Raw genomic sequence first — 22808 nt, 5'->3', positions numbered from 1 at the left:
CACATCCATTATGAGAAGACGTTTAATGAAGATGAAATTTATTACATATTCAAGAAAGCTTGCAAAATACCAACTCTAGCAACCGCGCTCAACGGAGTATAGTCTGATTTCAACTTGATTTGAGCAAATTTTTGAAATTCTTTGGAGATATAGAGAGCAATTCCCACGTGTAAGTCATTCATTGCTTGATAGCTTTGACAGTAGTCTAAAGCTTGGCGCGCTGGGCAGCTCTTGTTAGTAGCTTGCGAACTGCACTGCCTAAGACAGAATTAGATGCAACATAGGTTGCCCGGTTTCGCCCTCAATTAGGCTATAAATCAACACAATTTAATTAATTTCCAAAACTGATCAAATTTAGCCTGGCAGGACAGAACGACACCTTGCGCTCTGTACTCACGACCAGCATCAGGATTAGTCTCAGGGTGACCTACCTTGAAATTAATTAATGGATGTCTTGTTCAATGTTTTTTGTTATTTTCAAACAAGTTTGGAGAAATTTGTCATGTAAAAGACTCAACAACTGGAATGCCGATTCAAAATTGGCGTAAGATATACCTTATGTATACTATTAGATCAGGGGTGGGCATCCTGCGGCCGTAGAAGGGAATTTGAGCGGCGTTCGACGCCTAATTCAATTTGTATATGTTGGCGGCCGTAGACATGCAAATTGCAATTACGAATTCACTCCCGCATTTTCGAGAGATTTTAATTAATCTTGAAATTTTCTTCGCCCTCCGCGCAATTCAACAAGACTTCATTTTTTGATTTTAATGCAGTAGCGCCCGGCTTAATCTGAGCCGGAATGGGAATTGGCAAGAAATAACAATTCGTTCGCAGCCCTGAAAAATGTTCGCGCTCCGCGCGACAATATGCACCTCCCGGCAACTATTCATAACATTGCCACTCGCGATTTCGTTGCATACAATAGGCCATTGTGAAAAGTAGAATAGTCCGGAGTTCACCGGGAATGGATATGGACAGTTTACCATAGGAATTTTGTGTCCAGATCGTTCATTGCGGCTATGCCCTGGAATGCGGCCTTACGCTACCCCGTACATAAGTAATCGAAATGCAGCCATGATTATCAAAAACGTTGCCCACCTCTGTATTAGATGATGTTTTTTTTTTTGACATGACGATAAATGCAAGGGGGGTCAGGGGCGGTGCGATTTTTTTTGACCATCTCCAAGGGGGGCGCGAGTCAAAAAAGGTTGAGAACCACTGATCTAGAGTCACATCTATCTGGTGAGCCTAAGGAAATGATAAAGGGTTTACTGCTCTTGCAGAGTAGAGATGCCTATGAAAAGGCACGTAAGAGATTGAAAAATAGATACGGCAACGACAATGTAGTTGGAAATGCATTTTTGAATCGACTATCTTCTTGGCCAAAAATCAATGTCAAAGATGGGATTGGTATGAAAAAATTTGCAGATTTTTTGGATCAAATCGCAGCAGCTGAGCAGAAAATACCTGCTCTTGGTGTTTTGAATTATGCCATTGAAAGTAATATAATCATTGGAAAACTACCGCAATTTCTGAGAGGTAAATGGCGGGATGAAGTTTACAAATGGCGAAGTAAATATGGTGAGGCGTCATATCCACCATTGAAAGAAGTGGCAGGATTTGTCGATGTCTGTGCCGAAAAGATGAATATTCCAGAATTGGATGATCTGGATTCGCCAAATGACAAAGGGAAAATGGGGTCTCCTGAAGTAGCGAGCAATAGAGACTCTTACAAGGGAAAATTTAAGGTCACATCGTTCTCGACAGAATGTCAGGACGACACGAGTGTTACAAGGACGAAGTGTTATTTTTGTGAAGAACTACATCACCTTGATGATTGTGAAGGCTTTGGAAAGCTATCCCATATGGCAGTGGTTCCCAACCTGTGGTACGCGTACCACTAGTGGTACGCGAAGGTCTTCCAGGTGGTACGCGAGTAGATTCTGTTTTTTTTTTCGACCGAAGGGAGTTATTAGTTCAGTTGCGGTTGATTTTGAGTTTTCTGAAGCCGCCATCATCGTCGTGGTAAGGTACGGCGAATAAACGAAACCGACTTGTTGCGCTCATGCACGACTTTCGATGCGCTGTGAGCAAACGTATGCCACGCATCGACCAGCTAGTGGAAAATAAACAAATGCAGCCATCGCATCAAACCAGGGGTGGCCAACCTGCGGCAGTAGAAGGAAATTTGTGCGGCCGTGGGCACGTATTTCAATTTGTATGTGTTGGCGACCGTCGACATGAAAATTGAATTCACGAATTTACTCCCAAATTTTTAGGAGATTTTGATTAACTTTGAAATTTTTTTCGACTTCATTTTTTTTCGATATAAATGTAGTAGCACCCTTTGCAACCTGAACACCACAGTACAGATGTGAGCAGCAACGAAAACTGATGCGCCCCAGATATAAAATACCAACTTGGAATCGTGTCCTTCTCACGAATGGAATTTGTTTCTATGGTGCGTTTGGGCGATTTCAATATATTTCCAATATACCCCCCCCCCCAATCCTGATGGGAGGTCAGGAAATAGCAGTATTCAACAAAGTGACTTATTACATTTGGTCCACCCGAAGATACATCATCATTTATAACTGATGCCCTAAATTTTCGAAAACACGCCGTCCATCTACTTAATACCGGAGAATCTGATTACATTGGCTGAGAAAGAATAAATATTAGATACGAATTTGTGAAACTACGAATATTAATGACAAAATTCATTCGTGAATCTGAAAAATTGTCGCGCGTGGCGCGACCATGACGAAACCAAAATATCCATTCATAACATGACCACTCGCGATTTCGGTACGTACGCCGATATGAATAAACAGGTTAGTCTGGAGCTCACCGAAAATGGACATAGTTTAAAATGGGTATTTGTCATCCAGTTTGTTCATTACGAACTATGTCCTGGAATGCGGCCGTGGGCTAATTGACTACTCAAAATGCGGCTGTGAATAGCAAAAAGGTTGGCCACCCCTGCATTAAACAAATTAGCTTATGTTGTTTGTTTTTATTTCAATAAATTGTTGTTCTTCTTGTGACTGGAGGTGAGAAAACAATTCCATGCATCTCATCATCAACCCTGGCTGATGATTAGGGCTGGGCAAAATCGAGTACCTCAGTGATTCGATTCTGAATCACGCAATATGCTTCGAGTCGAGTCGAGTAATCGAGTATCACTCATTATGACGTCATAACAGAATGCAATGCGTCAAAGTAATATGTAACGTTTATTCCACCACGAAGAATATAAAGCCTGTTATTCATCTCATAAATGTACTTTGGGATTTTTTCGACCATACCGATTTCATTCCACTTGGTGACAATATTGTGGGATAATCACGACTTCGGAAATGTGCTACGTCCAGTAACCTTCGTAGCTTTGTGCTGTATGTTTCGTATGCTACTATAACGCCAAGCAAGCTTTCAAGGCTTCAACAGTGAAAATTAGTATCGAGACTATAATTCTCGTTGATAAATTAACTTTCAGTGGTGAGAAGCGTATAATTTTAGTACTCGAATATATCGTCTTTTACTACTCGACTCGAATCATTAAAATTGATACTCGATTCAGATTCGAGTACTCGAATCATTGTGCCCAGCCCTACTGATGATGCCTAGCTTAATAGAATTTCTTATTACACCTCGCATAGGTCAAATACGTGATTATGACGTCATAAATAGTGGATGTAGGTGGTACGCGAGCGCTGCATAAAACCTCGAAATGGTACGTGGGTGGAAAAAGGTTGGGAACCACTGCCATATGGAGAAACGGGAATTTATAATGAAACGAGGACTATGTTTTGGTTGTGGCTCATCGCAAGACCACGTGGCCAAGTACTGTACAGCAAGAATAATTTGCAGGATATGCAAAAGGAGGCATTCGACATCTCTGCATGTGGAACCTGATGAGGTGGACTCGAAATGTACGCAAGTGTGCTCCCAGGAAGGACAGGAGGGAGGTAAGCAGAATACTATGATCGTCCCGGTTTATGTGAGTACTGCTGCCAATCCTTCCAAGAAGGTCAAATGTTATTGTGCACTAGATGGTCAAAGTAATCGGACTTTCATCATTGGTGATCTAAAGGAAACTTTAGGACTGAAATCTGTAAATACCAAGTTACAGATGTCCACATTGTATAAATCTGGTGCAGTTATTAACTCAAGCAGGATCACTGGAATAAAAGTTTCAAGTATCGATGAAACCTCTTCTGCCACTATTCCTCAAGTTTACACAAGAGCAGAAATTCCAATTCAAATTTCACAAATCCCTAAACCTCAGGTGGCGAGAGAGTGGGCTCATCTTCGAAGCATTGCGGATAAGATTATGCCCTATGACCCATATATGAAAATTGGAATAAAAATTGGCACTGATGTTCCTAAAGCGTTACGTCCTCGTGAGGTTGTAGCCGGTGATGCTGAGGATCCGTATGGTCAACTATCTATGTTTGGTTGGGGAATTGTTGGTAATGTTTGTAAGGACTTGAAGGGTGAATCATCTAGCGTGGTATCGCATCATACTATTGTGAGAGAGGCACTAATGGAAGAAGGCTTCGAAACTTCAGAAGTTGTTGCTGAAGGGAATACCGCCTTTGTATACATGACAAAGGCGAAGGAAGTTATGTGTCCACAGAATATCAATCATTTGCTAGAAATGGATTTCATCGAACATAGTAATTTGGAAGCTTCTTTGTCGGTTGAGGACAAGCGTTTTATGGACATCCTCTCAAACGATGTTTCAAGGAGAGAGGACGGGCATTACGAATTCCCTCTGCCATTGAAATACGACAATGTTAGAGTGCCAAACAACAGACCTTTGGCGGCGAAAAGAGCAGAGCAGGTCAAAAGACGATTGGGTAAAAACCAGAATCTTCATGAGGAGTATAAGGATCAAATGAATCTGACAATTGAAAAGTACGCGGAAAAGGTTCCAGAAAACATACTTGATTTAAAGAATGGTCGTATCAACTACATACCTCATTCTCCTGTTTTTCATAACAAGAAAGGAAGTCTTCGTATTGTAAATGATATGAGTGCCAAGTACGGTGGTCTGTGCATCAACGACGTACTATTGAGCGGACCAAATTTGATGGACAATATGACGGGAATCTTGTTAAGATTCAGAAAAAACGAAGTAGCCATCATGGCGGACATTGAAAAAATGTTTTTTCAATTTTATGTCAATGAAAAGGATCGTGATATACTGAGATTTCTGTGGTGGAAAGATGAAGATCTTTCAAAGGAACTTTTAGAGTATCGTATGAAGGTTTGTTTTTGTTGTTGGGTATTCATGGTGTTTGTCGACTACTGTGGTCATTTACACCAGGCCGATATTCTTTGTATTTTCCGTAACTGCCGACTTATAGCACGGCCCACCTCCAGGCTTTTTTAAGACGCCGCTAACGCGGATGAGGTTGCGAGGAGGAGCCTAGGTAAACCTCCAACACTTAGATATCGGAATTCGGAAGTCGACCTCGGTCGGACTCGAACCCGCACCCATTGGTGTTGTAGCCGCGGATTATACCACTGCGCTATCTCGCCACCCTATCGTATGAAGGTATTTCCTTTTGGAAGTGTATCATCGCCAGGGGCGGCCATGTATGGCATGAAGTTGGCCGCTGATGATGGAGAGCAAGAGTTCGGCTGCAAGGCTGCAGAATTTGTTCGATCCAATTTCTACGTTGCTGATGTATTAACCTCGGTAGAGACTGTGGACGAAGCTGTTGAATTGGTGAAAAACAGCGTGGGTAAATGTGGAAAGGCGGGATTGAGACTGCATAAATTTGTGTCGAACAAAATGCAAGTATTGGAATCGATTGAGAAATCGGAAAGGGCGAAGGGATTACAGGACATTGACCTCGATACTATGTCATCGTTAACAGAGAGGTCTTTGGGAATTTCATGGAATCCGTCATTGGATGTGTTTTGGTTCCACAGGGAATTGGTGGATAAGCCAGTGACAAGACGAACAGTATTGAGTGTCGTATCGTCTATCTTTGATCCGATGGGTTTTCTGGCCCCTGTTCTGCTGGTTGGAAAGGTATTATTGCAAGAATTGTGCAAAATGAAACTCGATTGGGACACTGCGCTACCAGAAAGTTATGCTCGTAGATGGGAAGATTGGTTAAGTGATTTGAACAATTTGGATAAAATTCAAATCAAAAGATGTGTGAAACGTGATGAATTCGGTACTGTTGAGGAAGTGGAGCTTCATCATTTTTCCGACGCTTGTGAGTATGGATACGGGCAATGTTCATATCTCCGATTGGTTAGTGATAAAGGGAAAGTGCATTGCACTCTCATTATGTCAAAATCGAGAGTTGCACCCTTGAAGCAAGTGTCGATTCCTAGGATGGAACTGACTGCGGCTGTGGTATCCGCCAAGATGAGCAAATTTCTCAACACAGAGTTGCGGTATGAAAATTTGAAAGAGTATTTTTGGACTGACAGCAATGTTGTTTTGGGATATATAAATAACGTAGCGAGGCGATTTCATGTTTTTGTGGCAAACAGAGTTCAACTGATACATGATTTGACAGACTCTTCTGCATGGATGCATGTAGCAGGACATGATAATCCAAGTGACATTGCAAGCAGAGGTATGTCGCTGGAAAAACTTTTATCACTTTCATTATGGTGGGATGGACCGCAATTCTTGTGGAAAGAGGGAAGATTTGAAATACCAAAGGACGCTCGTCCATCAGGCGAATCTGTGGATGACTTGGTTGATGTGGAAGTCAGGAAGACTGTGTCATTCAGTACAACTTCCAATGAAAATTCGGGATCTAAATCTTGTAATACGAATTCAAAACAGTTTTGTCGTGGTTCAAGGCAAAACGGGCTGTTGCTAACTGCCTGCAATTCAAAGACAGATTGAAGGGTTTGCCAATAAACAGTTCTCTCACTATTGGAAGGTTATCAATGGCAGAAAGGATCATCTTGAAAGACTTACAGAGTGAATTCTTTCCTGATGAAATGGAACGTCCTGATCCTGCATCAAAGTCGAAGAGTTCTACTGTAAAGAAAGGCAGTCCTTTGTACAAACTAGATCCATTTGTGGACAGTGATGGCTTGATAAGAGTTGGCGGAAGAATCCGTAACAGCTCTTTGTCTTCTGAAGTCAAGAATCCAATTTTGCCGCCTCGGAAATCTCACGTAACGGACTTGATTATTCGCCATTTTCATGGAAAGGTCAATCATATGGGACGTGGAATCACGCACAATGAGATACGTCAACATGGATATTGCATTATAGGTGGTGTGAGCGCTGTCTCTCAGCACATCCACCAATGCATAACTTGTCGGAAATTACGGAAACCATTATCGGCAAAAAAGATGTGCGAGAGTAGTATAGTAGATCGCTCGTGAGCGGCTAATTTTTGCATGGGGCTCTTATGGGCGGGGTGGTGAGGTGCCTGAAAACCGGGGGTGGTGATGGCACCCTTTTAGACCCCCCTTGTGGTGGTGAGGTGCCATGTGTTCTTATGGATGTGGTGATGATGGCACCCTTTCGGGTATTGGCTGCGGTGGTGATGTGCCTTGAAAATTCGTGTTGGTGAGTCGTACTTTCGGGTATAGGCTGCGGCGGTGATGTGCCTTGAAAATTCGTGTTGGTGAGTCGTACTTTCAGACCCCCCTCTCGCTCGTGATTCGTAATGTGTTCTTATGGGTGTGGTGGTGAGTCGTACTTTCGGGTATACGCTGCGGCGATGACTCGTATTGAAAACTCGTGTTGGTGATTCGCCCTTTCGGGTATAGGCTGCGGCGGTGATTCGCCGTGAAAACTCGTGGTCGTGACTCGCCTATTTTGCTATAGGCTGCGGCGGTGATTCGCCTGTCATGTATTCTTACGAGATCTCTGGTGATTCGCGATGTGTTCTTATGGATGCGGTCGTGATTCGCACTTTCAACCATATCTCGCGTGGTGTTGAATATGTACGAGTCACCAACAATAACCGCACAGACGGAAACGTGGTTTGTTGTGAGGATTACGCAGTGCGTGCGACCTATATTTCGAATGACCTGCGCGCTGAATTGTTGCCCGTGCAGCTGTTTTGTGCTACTATCGTATCGATTATTACACTAATCCAGTCAGTGTGAAATAGTTTGCTAAATCTAGGAATCACTTCCAAGGTAATATTTTGGTAATTAGTTTACCGCAGAGCCGGCGTAGACGGCGATTCGAATATCAACAATAACCGCGTTCACAAACTAACACTTCAAAAATGTGCGAAATAGGTTACAAATCCCGCGATCGCTCACAAGATAATACCTAAGACATAACCATCGCCCGCGACTTGGTGTTACAGGCATGCCGATCACTCACGAGGTATTATTTTGGTAATTAGTTTGTCACAGAACTAGATTTCACTGGTAAGATTTAATAACTAACGAATAACAGAACCGTCGCAGACGGTGATTCGAATACCGACAAATTTTCACTTATTTCTGACCCAACCTAATCCTCTGTGAAGTTGACGCTTATTCAAAAAGGTGTGAAATAATTGTAAAATCCTACGTCGGTGACGCGATAATGCATCAGACATAGCGATCTAGTTATAGTACGGTGTCGGAATTCATTCGCGAGATGTTCTATAGGTGAATTGAGATAATCCGAAACCGAATATTTTTACTTTGGCGTAGTGTGAATTGAAATAGGATTGACAAACATGACTACCATCTTTCCAAGTACCATTTCGATATTATACGCACATTGATTTGAAACAAGTAATGAAACATTGCAACTCTATTCGCGATCCCGCTTTCCGTTTGTCAAAGAGATATTTTAACATCTTACCATACTCAAAAGAATTATTCACAACATTAACAATTGTTAAAAATCTAGTTTTCACTTACTTGATTATATCACTGCAACTCATAAATTTGAATTAATTCATCCTGGCTGTATTCGTATGATCGGTCTTTTTTATTCAATTGTAAAAGTCGTTACTATTCTGAGGACAAAGTATTTACTAATCGGTGCATATACGATTTGACTTGAACATATTATATTTTGAGTATACGAGATTTGAATGTCTGAACAATAACTGAGAAATAATTTATCACAATTAAATCCATATATTACAGCGTAAAAGATATTGGAATGTCAGCAACTCGGTAAGGTCATAGTTACTACCACATTACCTAATTTACCCGACCAACTCGTCATGATCATTCCTGAAATCAACACAAACATAACCACTGACTTGAGTTAACCACAAAACAGCATCAAGTTTTAAATCCACTTGTAGCTTACGACTTATTTGAATGCGGGTTATGTTTCGTTGTAATTGAGCGTACGGAAATAGTATTACGTCTCGACATCTCACCATCTTACCATATTCAAAGAGTCAACCACGAAAACATTGTCAAGGAAATCCGTTTGTAACTTACCCAACCAACTCAAGCAGTCAGCCAAGCATACACGAATCCATACAATCACTAAAATCTAAAATCCATAACAAGTTCGGTTGTACTCATATCCCTACGATGCATCATTTTTTATTCAACTTTAAAAGTCGTTACTATTCTGTAAGATAGAGGAATTACTACGCGGTATATTCTGCAAGACAAAGTAATTATTACTCGATATATTTTGTGAGACAAAAGTAATTACTACCCGTTGCAGGTGACTTGAGATTAACATAATTGTTTCAGTATACGAGATTTGAAAGTCTGATCAACGTATAGTTGCGACTTCATTTCTTACAATCGAACGCTGGTGTTATATCGAAAGTTACCATTCTGTAAACATAAGGATTGATACATAGATGTGTCAGATGTAATAGTTGATCATGACTTGATTATTAAATTATTCGTGTTAATTAGACCCGGCGTTGTGGTAAAGGATATGACAGCAACAAACTTTTCAGTACCGTTGTTATTAACATATCGAGTTGTAAAACTATGCATGTCCGAAATGTTCATGATTGGAAAATTATTCTACCTTGATACATATCACTCTGCGTATCGCGGATATCAGAAAATATTTTACAAATTTAATTGTTTCCAGTAACCAAGACTAAAGATGAAACAACAATTTCGTTTGCTGATTAACAACCGGTGCAATACTTTATTGTCGGAATCTGCGACATCGAATTGAAAAATACCCACATTACGCAGTACGAAAATATCACTTTGGGCTCCGGGGCGGTGTCATTTAATCTGTGTTAAACTCTGTTCACACTCTCTGTCGAAAATGCGTGAAATGCAAAAACATTACGAGGTCACACTCTAAGACTTTGATCATCAAAAAAGTAAATAGTGGTATCTTTACTGGATGGATTCTATTCAACTGGTCTTGGTTAATACAAAACCCATAACAGCAATATCGAAGTATGTGCTACACTGAAATCTACAAAAATGTGTTTGTATTGCTGTTCATAGTAGCGATATCGATTTGAACCTCCAGAATAATTGTCATCATGTAAGGGCAGTTGTTGTCAATTTGTACGATGTTCACTGAATGCGTACTAGAACTAATTGTGTAACACACACGATCAGAGAGATTGGAAATTTCCCCATTGTCATTCGTCACAATACTCGGCCACTAAAATACGTTACTTGGATGTGATTGAATCGCTGGCAGTTAACTCGATAAATCAAACCCCTTAGAAATTTCACTCACTCGTTGGATATTAAACAGTGTCACCTAATCGGTGTAGATCGTTTTTCTAAATGTAAATCATATAGGTCCAGCAGAAAACAATTTTCACTCACTCGGAAATGAAACCAATGTGTTGGTCTCCATTCGATATTTTGTTTGTGTCAAATACTTTGCAATGAGCACATTTGAGTGGTTGAGCTTTACATCATCAAGCTGTCATTTGTGAATCAAGATTTCGGTAAACTTGTGAATGTATTGTTTAACTAACCGAAATTTAGTGATTGGTGAACATACCAAACGATACACATCCACCTCCGAAATACTGCGTTGATCTTAATTCCATCATCGTGATAATCGAAGTACATTTCTTTCGAATTCATAACAACCGGCGTTTCTATGACATGATAAATTTTTGACAAGTTATGCTTAGAAGATTGGTTGCATATCGCGAAAAATATTATACCAATCATATTGATACTCATATTACTTGAGTTTCTACGCTTAATGTAATTGTAAACTCAGCCGTCTTTTAACATCACAAAGACATTGATAAAAAGTAGGCAATCAAACGCTACAAGTTTAACTTTTGTAGGTTGTGTATGATTACCCCACGCAACTCATTTCTTACCAAAGGTATATGAAATATATTCATGGCACACGGAAATACTCGATATTCCCATGCTACGAATCTGTACAATGATTGGTGACGCTTTCAAACTGTTTCGATACCTCAAGAACTTTATTGTCGGAATGGATGTTCATGTATCTTAATAATCAAATAGTTCAACACAGAACTAGTATTAACAGAAACATCAGAGTTGTTTACACAAAAGTTTGTAAGTGTACAGTATGTGAATACCATGTGTAAGTTCAGCACAATTATGGTATCAATCCGAGTTTAGGTAACACAATTTACGACACCGAGGTCGCCTCATCTTTCGTAAGACAACAAACCAACCAAGGCTTCAGGATATGTCCATGTCATAGCAATAAATCAGCTACTCCAACAACAGAGTACATATATTTTCTAGTTACGGTACTTACATCTTACACACAAGTCAATCTACTTTGCCAACGAAAAGTGCTGGGTCATCACATGGTTGTCCTCACAACAATACAACTAAAACATACTAGCAAAAAATGGTCGTTATAGTTTGCACACCAACGGTACATCGTACAAGTACCAAGTCTCGAGAATCCAGTTATTCAAAAAAACGTGAAAGTATTTCTACGCCAAGTCGTTATGTTGACGAAAGCGTATATTGTAATATCATGATCGATTTGCATTCGTTGGTTACAAAATGTCACTACTCTAAATAATTATTTTTCACTCAAACACAAACGCATACTTGTCACCATTCGTTTTCATCAAGTACGAGTTCAAGAAACTTACTTACTACGACATGAATTGTTATTTTTATGTTGTGTAAATAGGTAATAATTAATTCAAGTAACACTATATCAACATCATCGAGTTGTGCGAGTAGATTTACATGTGGTCTTGTGGTTTTAATCGAAGTACACAGCACGGTCTAATGTAGAGTCATCTCTATTGTACAGCAACTCGGTAATCGAAATGCATTAATATTTAAACAACGATCTTGATTCGTCACGCGAAAAATATCTTTACTGTCGCAACACTCTGATACTCTGCACAAGATGTGTAAATCCTATTCACACTCATAATAATACACTAACGGGATACCGACGTCAAGCAACAACGTTTAACATTGGTATGACATTGTTATCGGATGTGATGACATTGGATCTGCATCAAAATTACCGGCTAATGTCTGTGGATCGATGTTTGTATACCAACACATTGCATGCAATGTCACACACCTCCATTTACGCGTATACTGATGTGGGCAAACAAGCGCGACGTATGTCTGGATGGTATTTTTTCGTGGAAACACAGGGTGTAACATGTTTACTTTGAATATTTTTCATTGGTTTATCGATTCAGAGTTGATATCCGGATCCGGTTACATACTTTATCAGGGTTTCCGATTTCAAACTGAATGTCGAGACATACATTGACCAATAAAGACACAATATAGTAAACATGCGGGGGGAAAACTCGACCTGGAATTGTTATCGCGATGGGTGACATAAATCCAACCGTTTTCCGAATACCGTTATCCACATACCAACCATCGTCGAGGAGGTGTTTTATTCAGACATTTCGACTCTGGAAAATCCAAAGCACGAACCCGGACATCAAAGAACTATTGAAGCCTATTGTCCAATTTTCCAAAACATGCATTTCGATATACAAGAGCATATTGTATGTGGCTAACCGATGATAATGATGTGATACGACTGATGGGGTATACTCTGAAACCGGTAGTCCGTGTATATTTCCGTCACTGTTCGTTGTAATCTGTTTCAAACTATTGTCAATGCAACAAATACCAAATTGTCAGGTGTGTTTGTCGGATTTCAAAATGAAAATGGTTTTGTTACTCTAGGAAAAGCTAGATGACCAAGAGAAAATGTATTGTTACACTGATGCAGATCCAATGTCATCACATCCGATAACAATGTCATACCAATGTTAAACGTTGTTGCTTGACGTCGGTATCCCGTTAGTGTATTATTATGAGTGTGAAAAGGATTTACACATCTTGTGCAGAGTATCAGAGTGTTGCGACAGTAAAGATATTTTTCGCGTGACGAATCAAGATCGTTGTTTAAATATTAATGCATTTCGATTACCGAGTTGCTGTACAATAGAGATGACTCTACATTAGACCGTGCTGTGTACTTCGATTAAAACCACAAGACCACATGTAAATCTATTCGCACAACTCGATGATGTTGATATAGTGTTACTTGAATTAATTATTACCTATTTACACAACATAAAAATACCAATTCATGTCGTAGTAAGTAAGTTTCTTGAACTCGTACTTGATGAAAACGAATGGTGACAAGTATGCGTTTGTGTTTGAGTGAAAAATAATTATTTAGAGTAGTGACATTTTGTAACCAACGAATGCAAATCGATCATGATATTACAATATACGCTTTCGTCAACATCACGACTTGGCGTAGAAATACTTTCACGTTTTTTGAATAACTGGATTCTCGAGACTTGGTACTTGTACGATGTACCGTTGGTGTGCAAACTATAACGACCATTTTTTGCTAGTATGTTTTAGTTGTATTGTTGTGAGGACAACCATGTGATGACCCAGCACTTTTCGTTAGCAAAGTAGATTGACTTGTGTGTAAGATGTAAGTACCGTAACTAGAAAATATATGTACTCTGTTGTTGGAGTAGCTGATTTATTGCTATGACATGGACATATCCTGAAGCCTTGGTTGGTTTGTTGTCTTACGAAAGATGAGGCGACCTCGGTGTCGTAAATTGTGTTACCTAAACTCGGATTGATACCATAATTGTGCTGAACTTACACATGGTATTCACATACTGTACACTTACAAACTTTTGTGTAAACAACTCTGATGTTTCTGTTAATACTAGTTCTGTGTTGAACTATTTGATTATTAAGATACATGAACATCCATTCCGACAATAAAGGTCTTGAGGTATCGAAACAGTTTGAAAGCGTCACCAATCATTGTACAGATTCGTAGCATGGGAATATCGAGTATTTCCGTGTGCCATGAATATATTTCATATACCTTTGGTAAGAAATGAGTTGCGTGGGGTAATCATACACAACCTACAAAAGTTAAACTTGTAGCGTTTGATTGCCTACTTTTTATCAATGTCTTTGTGATGTTAAAAGACGGCTGAGTTTACATTTACATTAAGCGTAGAAACTCAAGTAATATGAGTATCAATATGATTGGTATAATATTTTTCGCGATATGCAACCAATCTTCTAAGCATAACTTGTCAAAAATTTATCATGTCATAGAAACGCCGGTTGTTATGAATTCGAAAGAAATGTACTTCGATTATCACGATGATGGAATTAAGATCAACGCAGTATTTCGGAGGTGGATGTGTATCGTTTGGTATGTTCACCAATCACTAAATTTCGGTTAGTTAAACAATACATTCACAAGTTTACCGAAATCTTGATTCACAAATGACAGCTTGATGATGTAAAGCTCAACCACTCAAATGTGCTCATTGCAAAGTATTTGACACAAACAAAATATCGAATGGAGACCAACACATTGGTTTCATTTCCGAGTGAGTGAAAATTGTTTTCTGCTGGACCTATATGATTTACATTTAGAAAAACGATCTACACCGATTAGGTGACACTGTTTAATATCCAACGAGTGAGTGAAATTTCTAAGGGGTTTGATTTATCGAGTTAACTGCCAGCGATTCAATCACATCCAAGTAACGTATTTTAGTGGCCGAGTATTGTGACGAATGACAATGGGGAAATTTTCAATCTCTCTGATCGTGTGTGTTACACAATTAGTTCTAGTACGCATTCAGTGAACATCGTACAAATTGACAACAACTGCCCTTACATGATGACAATTATTCTGGAGGTTCAAATCGATATCGCTACTATGAACAGCAATACAAACACATTTTTGTAGATTTCAGTGTAGCACATACTTCGATATTGCTGTTATGGGTTTTGTATTAACCAAGACCAGTTGAATAGAATCCATCCAGTAAAGATACCACTATTTACTTTTTTGATGATCAAAGTCTTAGAGTGTGACCTCGTAATGTTTTTGCATTTCACGCATTTTCGACAGAGAGTGTGAACAGAGTTTAACACAGATTAAATGACACCGCCCCGGAGCCCAAAGTGATATTTTCGTACTGCGTAATGTGGGTATTTTTCAATTCGATGTCGCAGATTCCGACAATAAAGTATTGCACCGGTTGTTAATCAGCAAACGAAATTGTTGTTTCATCTTTAGTCTTGGTTACTGGAAACAATTAAATTTGTAAAATATTTTCTGATATCCGCGATACGCAGAGTGATATGTATCAAGGTAGAATAATTTTCCAATCATGAACATTTCGGACATGCATAGTTTTACAACTCGATATGTTAATAACAACGGTACTGAAAAGTTTGTTGCTGTCATATCCTTTACCACAACGCCGGGTCTAATTAACACGAATAATTTAATAATCAAGTCATGATCAACTATTACATCTGACACATCTATGTATCAATCCTTATGTTTACAGAATGGTAACTTTCGATATAACACCAGCGTTCGATTGTAAGAAATGAAGTCGCAACTATACGTTGATCAGACTTTCAAATCTCGTATACTGAAACAATTATGTTAATCTCAAGTCACCTGCAACGGGTAGTAATTACTTTTGTCTCACAAAATATATCGAGTAATAATTACTTTGTCTTGCAGAATATACCGCGTAGTAATTCCTCTATCTTACAGAATAGTAACGACTTTTAAAGTTGAATAAAAAATGATGCATCGTAGGGATAAGAGTACAACCGAACTTGTTATGGATTTTAGATTTTAGTGATTGTATGGATTCGTGTATGCTTGGCTGACTGCTTGAGTTGGTTGGGTAAGTTACAAACGGATTTCCTTGACAATGTTTTCGTGGTTGACTCTTTGAATATGGTAAGATGGTGAGATGTCGAGACGTAATACTATTTCCGTACGCTCAATTACAACGAAACATAACCCGCATTCAAATAAGTCGTAAGCTACAAGTGGATTTAAAACTTGATGCTGTTTTGTGGTTAACTCAAGTCAGTGGTTATGTTTGTGTTGATTTCAGGAATGATCATGACGAGTTGGTCGGGTAAATTAGGTAATGTGGTAGTAACTATGACCTTACCGAGTTGCTGACATTCCAATATCTTTTACGCTGTAATATATGGATTTAATTGTGATAAATTATTTCTCAGTTATTGTTCAGACATTCAAATCTCGTATACTCAAAATATAATATGTTCAAGTCAAATCGTATATGCACCGATTAGTAAATACTTTGTCCTCAGAATAGTAACGACTTTTACAATTGAATAAAAAAGACCGATCATACGAATACAGCCAGGATGAATTAATTCAAATTTATGAGTTGCAGTGATATAATCAAGTAAGTGAAAACTAGATTTTTAACAATTGTTAATGTTGTGAATAATTCTTTTGAGTATGGTAAGATGTTAAAATATCTCTTTGACAAACGGAAAGCGGGATCGCGAATAGAGTTGCAATGTTTCATTACTTGTTTCAAATCAATGTGCGTATAATATCGAAATGGTACTTGGAAAGATGGTAGTCATGTTTGTCAATCCTATTTCAATTCACACTACGCCAAAGTAAAAATATTCGGTTTCGGATTATCTCAATTCACCTATAGAACATCTCGCGAATGAATTCCGACACCGTACTATAACTAGATCGCTATGTCTGATGCATTATCGCGTCACCGACGTAGGATTTTACAATTATTTCACACCTTTTTGAATAAGCGTCAACTTCACAGAGGATTAGGTTGGGTCAGAAATAAGTGAAAATTTGTCGGTATTCGAATCACCGTCTGCAACGGTTCTGTTATTCGTTAGTTATTAAATCTTACCAGTGAAATCTAGTTCTGTGACAAACTAATTACCAAAATAATACCTCGTGAGTGATCGGCATGCCTGTAACACCAAGTCGCGGGCGATGGTTATGTCTTAGGTATTATCTTGTGAGCGATCGCGGGATTTGTAACCTATTTCGCACATTTTTGAAGTGTTAGTTTGTGAACGCGGTTATTGTTGATATTCGAATCGCCGTCTACGCCGGCTCTGCGGTAAACTAATTACCAAAATATTACCTTGGAAGTGATTCCTAGATTTAGCAAACTATTTCACACTGACTGGATTAGTGTAATAATCGATACGATAGTAGCACAAAACAGCTGCACGGGCAACAATTCAGCGCGCAGGTCATTCGAAATATAGGTCGCACGCACTGCGTAATCCTCACAACAAACCACGTTTCCGTCTGTGCGGTTATTGTTGGTGACTCGTACATATTCAACACCACGCGAGATATGGTTGAAAGTGCGAATCACGACCGCATCCATAAGAACACATGGCGAATCACCAGAGATCTCGTAAGAATACATGACAGGCGAATCACCGCCGCAGCCTATAGCAAAATAGGCGAGTCACGACCACGAGTTTTCACGGCGAATCACCGCCGCAGCCTATACCCGAAAGGGTGAATCACCAACACGAGTTTTCAATACGAGTCATCGCCGCAGCGTATACCCGAAAGTACGACTCACCACCACACCCATAAGAACACATTACGAATCACGAGCGAGAGGGGGGTCTGAAAGTACGACTCACCAACACGAATTTTCAAGGCACATCACCACCGCAGCCAATACCCGAAAGGGTGCCATCATCACCACATCCATAAGAACACATGGCACCTCACCACCACAAGGGGGGTCTAAAAGGGTGCCATCACCACCCCCGGTTTTCAGGCACCTCACCACCCCGCCCATAAGAGCCCCATGCAAAAATTAGCCGCTCACGAGCGATCTACTATACTACTTGCGAGTTACCAGAGTCGAGAATGGCTGAGCAAGGTCCATTCACATTTTGCTCGTGCGATTTCTTCGGGCCATTTGAAATCAAAGAAAGGCGATCCGTATTGAAAAGGTACGGAGGTATTTTCTCTTGTTTGTCATCCAGAGCTATACACTTGGAGACAACAAACTCTATGGACTTGGATTCATTTATTAATGCACTGAGAAGATTTCTTGCAAGGAGAGGACCGATAAAATCACTGTTGAGTGATTGCGGAAGCAACATCATTGGGGGAAAGAATGCCTTCCAAAATGCGATGGGTGAGATGAATCAGAAAAAGGTCAGAGATTATCTATTGTCTGAAAATTGTGATCTGATAGAATTCAACTTTCACGTGCCAAAAGCTAGTCATATGAATGGGAATGTCGAACGCCAAATTCTTACGGTGCGTCGTGTTTTGGAACCATTGCTTTTTCAAATAGGTTCACATTTGGATGATGAATCACTCAGAACCTTTTTCGCAGAAGTGGAAAATGTGGTAAATTCAAGACCACTAACTGTTATCAATTTGGGTGATGTCAATGCACCAGAACCATTGACACCAAATCATCTGTTAACGATGAAACCAAAAATTTTGTTGTCACCTCCAGGGGAATTTGGCAAGCCAGATCTCTATGCAAGAAGGCGCTGGAGAAGAACGCAATACGCTGTGAATCAGTTTTGGTTCAGATGGAGAAGGGAGTTTTTACCTGGCATGCAACAACGCACTAAATGGAGCAAAGTTAGTCGAAATGTTCGAGTGGGAGATATTGTTATCGTTCATGATGATGACATTCCGCGAAACTCTTGGAAATTGGGAATCGTACACTCGGTTTCGAGTTCGACAGATGGGCTGGTGCGAAAGGCCAAGATACGCATCGCCGACCGTACTATTGATCAGTACGGACGAAGAATCAACGATGTGCAGTTTTTGGAGCGACCTATCCACAAATTGGTCGTGCTTCTCGCTGCAGAGGAAGTTACCGAGGATTCCACCGACGAGGAGCCAGTAATGGACTAATGTTTTACTTAATTTGCAAAAAAGTTCTTTGTCATTTTATAACTTTTTTTGGGGGGCATGTTACTGTGGGCATTTCATGTTAATCTTGGGGGTTCAACAATAGGCCTTTTGCAGGACTTCGATCACGTGACTAGATACGCATAGCAACAACAAATTGGTTAGCAAGCTACTTTCTCGCGCACCTGCTTCAGTGCTAAATATCGCATAGTGTACTGTTGATTTCTGGTTGTAAACGTTTCGGAAATTTGTTGTAGAAGTCATCAGAGATTCACCTATGCTACATGTCAATCCTGTATAAAGCATTTAGAATGATATCGTCAGAATTACGCAGAAATCCATCGGTAACGTAGTCGTATTACGGTACTTAACTCTGATCATATGTACTTAAATTTATGCATTTGAAGTAAAGCAATTAGCTTATATTCTTGTATGAGTATTTGTTAGTTCAAGCAGTACTATTTGTCTGTTGTGGAGCCTGATTTTGCATGGAAGATATGGCTGAAGCAGCTGGGACCCACAAGGATCAGGATATACTGTCTGCTGGTTTGGGTGCTGGCGTGCTGCTATAAAACAAATGTCGCTGAACACATCGGAAGTATCTTTTGGGAGAACCTGCCGTCGAGACTAAGCAAATCACTGCACTTTATTGTTGCCTTATACAATGCCAATTTTATTACCACTACTTCGCAACTGCGATTGAAGTGGATTTGGCAAATCACACTCGATTTTGATAAATAGTTGATGTCACATATGTGCGATATTTAGCGAACTAAGGGAAGTAACTATCATATAACTCTTAGAGCAGCTCAAACGCAGTGACAAGATCGGTCATCCTATACCCAGACGTGGTCATTGTTGGGAACCGAGCTGAAGTAATGCCTTAATTTATACTCCAGTACAAGTAGCATTAATTACTTCCAGGACATGTCCAAAGTACTTCAAGTGGAAGTAGAAATGAATTTCTGAAAAGCGATCAAGAAATTCGTTACATGAATTAGATTTGGTTGAGGGTCACTTAGTTTTAGATATTGATGCCATGTGACAACTGTAAACATTGCATGTTGCATCTTCTTGATCAACGCAAAAGGGTGATGACACCACAAATAAGTGCAATTTTCAAAAATTAATTTAGTTACCGTGGTACTGGGGCTATTTTGCCCAGTTGTTATGACAACCTCACGCTTGAAGGGGATGCAATCATGCGCCAAAGCTACTTTCTAGTTGACAAAATCCCAAACCTGACAAAAAAGTACTACCTAAAAAGTGTCAAGTAGAAGTGGAAGTAGCCTAAACTCATAATGACGCTAGTACTCAGGTAAAATAGTACTTCGTTTCTGACCCCCTCTGTGCATTGGCTCAACCAACTCAGAAAACTCCTCTAAAGACGACTAACATTGTTTCTTTCGCATTGACTCCGTAATATTATGAACTTATGATATTCTTTGATTCATCGAATTTACAAATAAACTTGCAAAGAAGATCGATTTATTAATTTTTGTGCATTCGATACCCAGAGCATAAGAAATAGTTGAAGAAAAATGAATGTTAACCAGTGGCGGCTCGTCCTATAGGGCAACTGGGGCATTGCCCCACCTAAAATTCTGTTCAATAACAATTTAACCATTTATAGACGCACAGCAATCAGTATATACCGAGATCATGGCGAAACCCGCATTATTCTTGTGCTTTCGCTAACAAATGCCCATACATAGCGAAGTCTCTGCGAAAATCGAATTCTCTTCTGTGTTTTCGCTTTGTGAATGCCTAGCCGGGGCTTGCCCCGGTAGCGCTCATAACAAGCTTTCACTATCTATTCTCTCAAAGCCGCGCACAATAAAGAAACGGTGATTTACTCTCTCCTATTCGTAAAATGGCCGAGCAAGTGGGGCAACTATGCCTGTCGCCCTTAAGGTGTGATGTAACAATCGTATCTATATCTGAACTCGGTTACCGTGATATGCGTTGACTCGACCTTTGCTGGTATATGTCGATTTTGACGGTGTTTCGCACCATGATAATTCTTGAAACTTGGTACGATATGTCGTGAAGGTAGTATTTAGCACTGCTCTAAGTTTCAGGCTTGCTACTCAAAGATAAGGGTGGTAATTTCGTTTCCGAAGTTCAGTGTGTGCTGATCTATCATGTACATTGTACAGCAAACAGATTTTACTCAAAAGCCGGTATTGGTCTCCATTGATTTTGACGATGTTCCATACCGAGATCGGTCATGATATTTGGCACAGTAAGTCTTAATGTTAGTATCGACCGCTGTAATAAGTTTTAAGTTTATCACTGAACTATGTGGGTGGTAATTTCGTTTCCAAAGTCGAGTGAGAGCTGACTCTTAATTTATCGCTAACAGATTTACGCAAAAGCCGTTATTGGTCTCTATTGATTTTAACGGTGTTCCATACCTAGATCTGTCATGAACTTTTGCACGGTATGTCTTGATTTTAGTATCGAACGCGGTGCCAAGTCTTAAAGTTGACGCTCAATGATTGAGGCAGTTATTTCGTTTTCGAGGTCGAGTATGGTAGAGATGCGCGCTGATCTGATACTTAGCCTACCTACATCATTGCGGATCTCACGGAAAAGCCGGTGTCTGTCTGTGCTAATCTAGTCTGCGTTCCATAACGAGATCGGTGATGATATTTCCAATGGTATATCTCGATGATCGCATGAAACAGCTAACTAGGATTCTCGGTTTGCATTCAAATATTCACATAATTTTATGTTCGCCAATGTGCATTTCACTGTGAAATTGTGGCCTTCAAACCATTTGCTTACAATCCCCTGTCAAATGCGATAGCTATTTCATTTTCGATGTCGGCTAACAGCTGATCATTCGATCAGCCTATTCCTCGATCTATTTTACTCAAAGTTCGGTGTTCGTCTGTTTGTATTGATTTTGACAGTGTACCATGCCGGAATGGTTTATGAGATTGCGAATGCTACTTCTCGATGATTTCATGTAACATTATGCTAAGTTTACGGCTTTCATTCATGTATTTATTGATTAATATATTTTCCAACGGCGATTTGGCAGCAGACAGTAAGCCGTATGTGTTGCGTCACAATCTCCAGTTTCAAGGCCAAAATATACTATGTTGTTCCGAGACCGAAGTTCCGAGGCTGCTGTCCTTAGTTCTTCAAAGACCATTCAAATTGATGTTCTGGATTCAATATGACAGGCCCAATCTATGAGATAACAATTGCGTAAATGCGTATGTGTCCGAAGTCGTTGACCTTTGCAGTTAGGCTTACGCAATCTCTCGAGTTCTAGTCATTGTAATTAGTCCGGTCCAGTCAAGTGCGAACATGAATCGTATTGAATCTCTGCTCCGTACGTAGGCTAGTTTACGCAGTTGCCTTTAGAGTGAAAATTAAAGGTCTAGAAGACTACTCCTTGTCGCTTCGACATATTCCTGTCTTTTCATTGTATCGCATTTTTGTGGTGTATTGAACTGATAAAATTGCTAATAAACCAATGATGATGATGATAGAAATTGTCCAGTCCATTGATCCAATCGTACGCCGGGTACCTCCGCTTTGGTTGCCTATCACCTGGTCGTAACTCGTAACCACCAGCTGAGTGGTCGTAACACACCAGGATCGTGTACGAAACACTTTCGGACGGCCTATCGATTTGCGTAATCTCTAACTCTACCAT

At 39.8% G+C, this 22808-nt stretch overlaps 3 protein-coding genes across 3 annotated transcripts; all 3 read left to right on the top strand.

Moving 5' to 3' along the window:
• Positions 1-1223: 1223 nt before the first annotated feature.
• On the top strand, positions 1224-5687 carry LOC145444065 (uncharacterized). The gene is made up of 2 exons (XM_080321975.1): positions 1224-1874; positions 3779-5687. The coding sequence occupies exons 1-2, from the start codon at positions 1260-1262 to the stop codon at positions 5399-5401; spliced, it is 2238 nt and encodes a 745-aa protein (XP_080178101.1). The 5' UTR covers positions 1224-1259; the 3' UTR covers positions 5402-5687.
• LOC145444380 (uncharacterized) lies at positions 5606-6886 on the top strand. The gene has a single exon (XM_080322347.1). It carries the CDS (start codon positions 5606-5608, stop codon positions 6884-6886), a length of 1281 nt encoding a protein of 426 aa, XP_080178473.1.
• Positions 6887-18080: 11194 nt separating this feature from the next.
• On the top strand, positions 18081-19375 carry LOC145445460 (uncharacterized). The gene has a single exon (XM_080323648.1). It carries the CDS (start codon positions 18125-18127, stop codon positions 19136-19138), a length of 1014 nt encoding a protein of 337 aa, XP_080179774.1. The 5' UTR covers positions 18081-18124; the 3' UTR covers positions 19139-19375.
• The last annotated feature ends 3433 nt before the right edge of the window (positions 19376-22808 follow it).

Source organism: Botryllus schlosseri, chromosome 8, assembly GCF_051294905.1.
Source record: "Botryllus schlosseri isolate E-star chromosome 8, Bs_hap1, whole genome shotgun sequence".
Taxonomy (NCBI): Eukaryota; Metazoa; Chordata; class Ascidiacea; order Stolidobranchia; family Styelidae; genus Botryllus; species Botryllus schlosseri.
The sequence above is the reverse complement of the archived record's forward strand: the minus strand, read 5'-3'. Positions and strand labels throughout refer to the sequence as shown.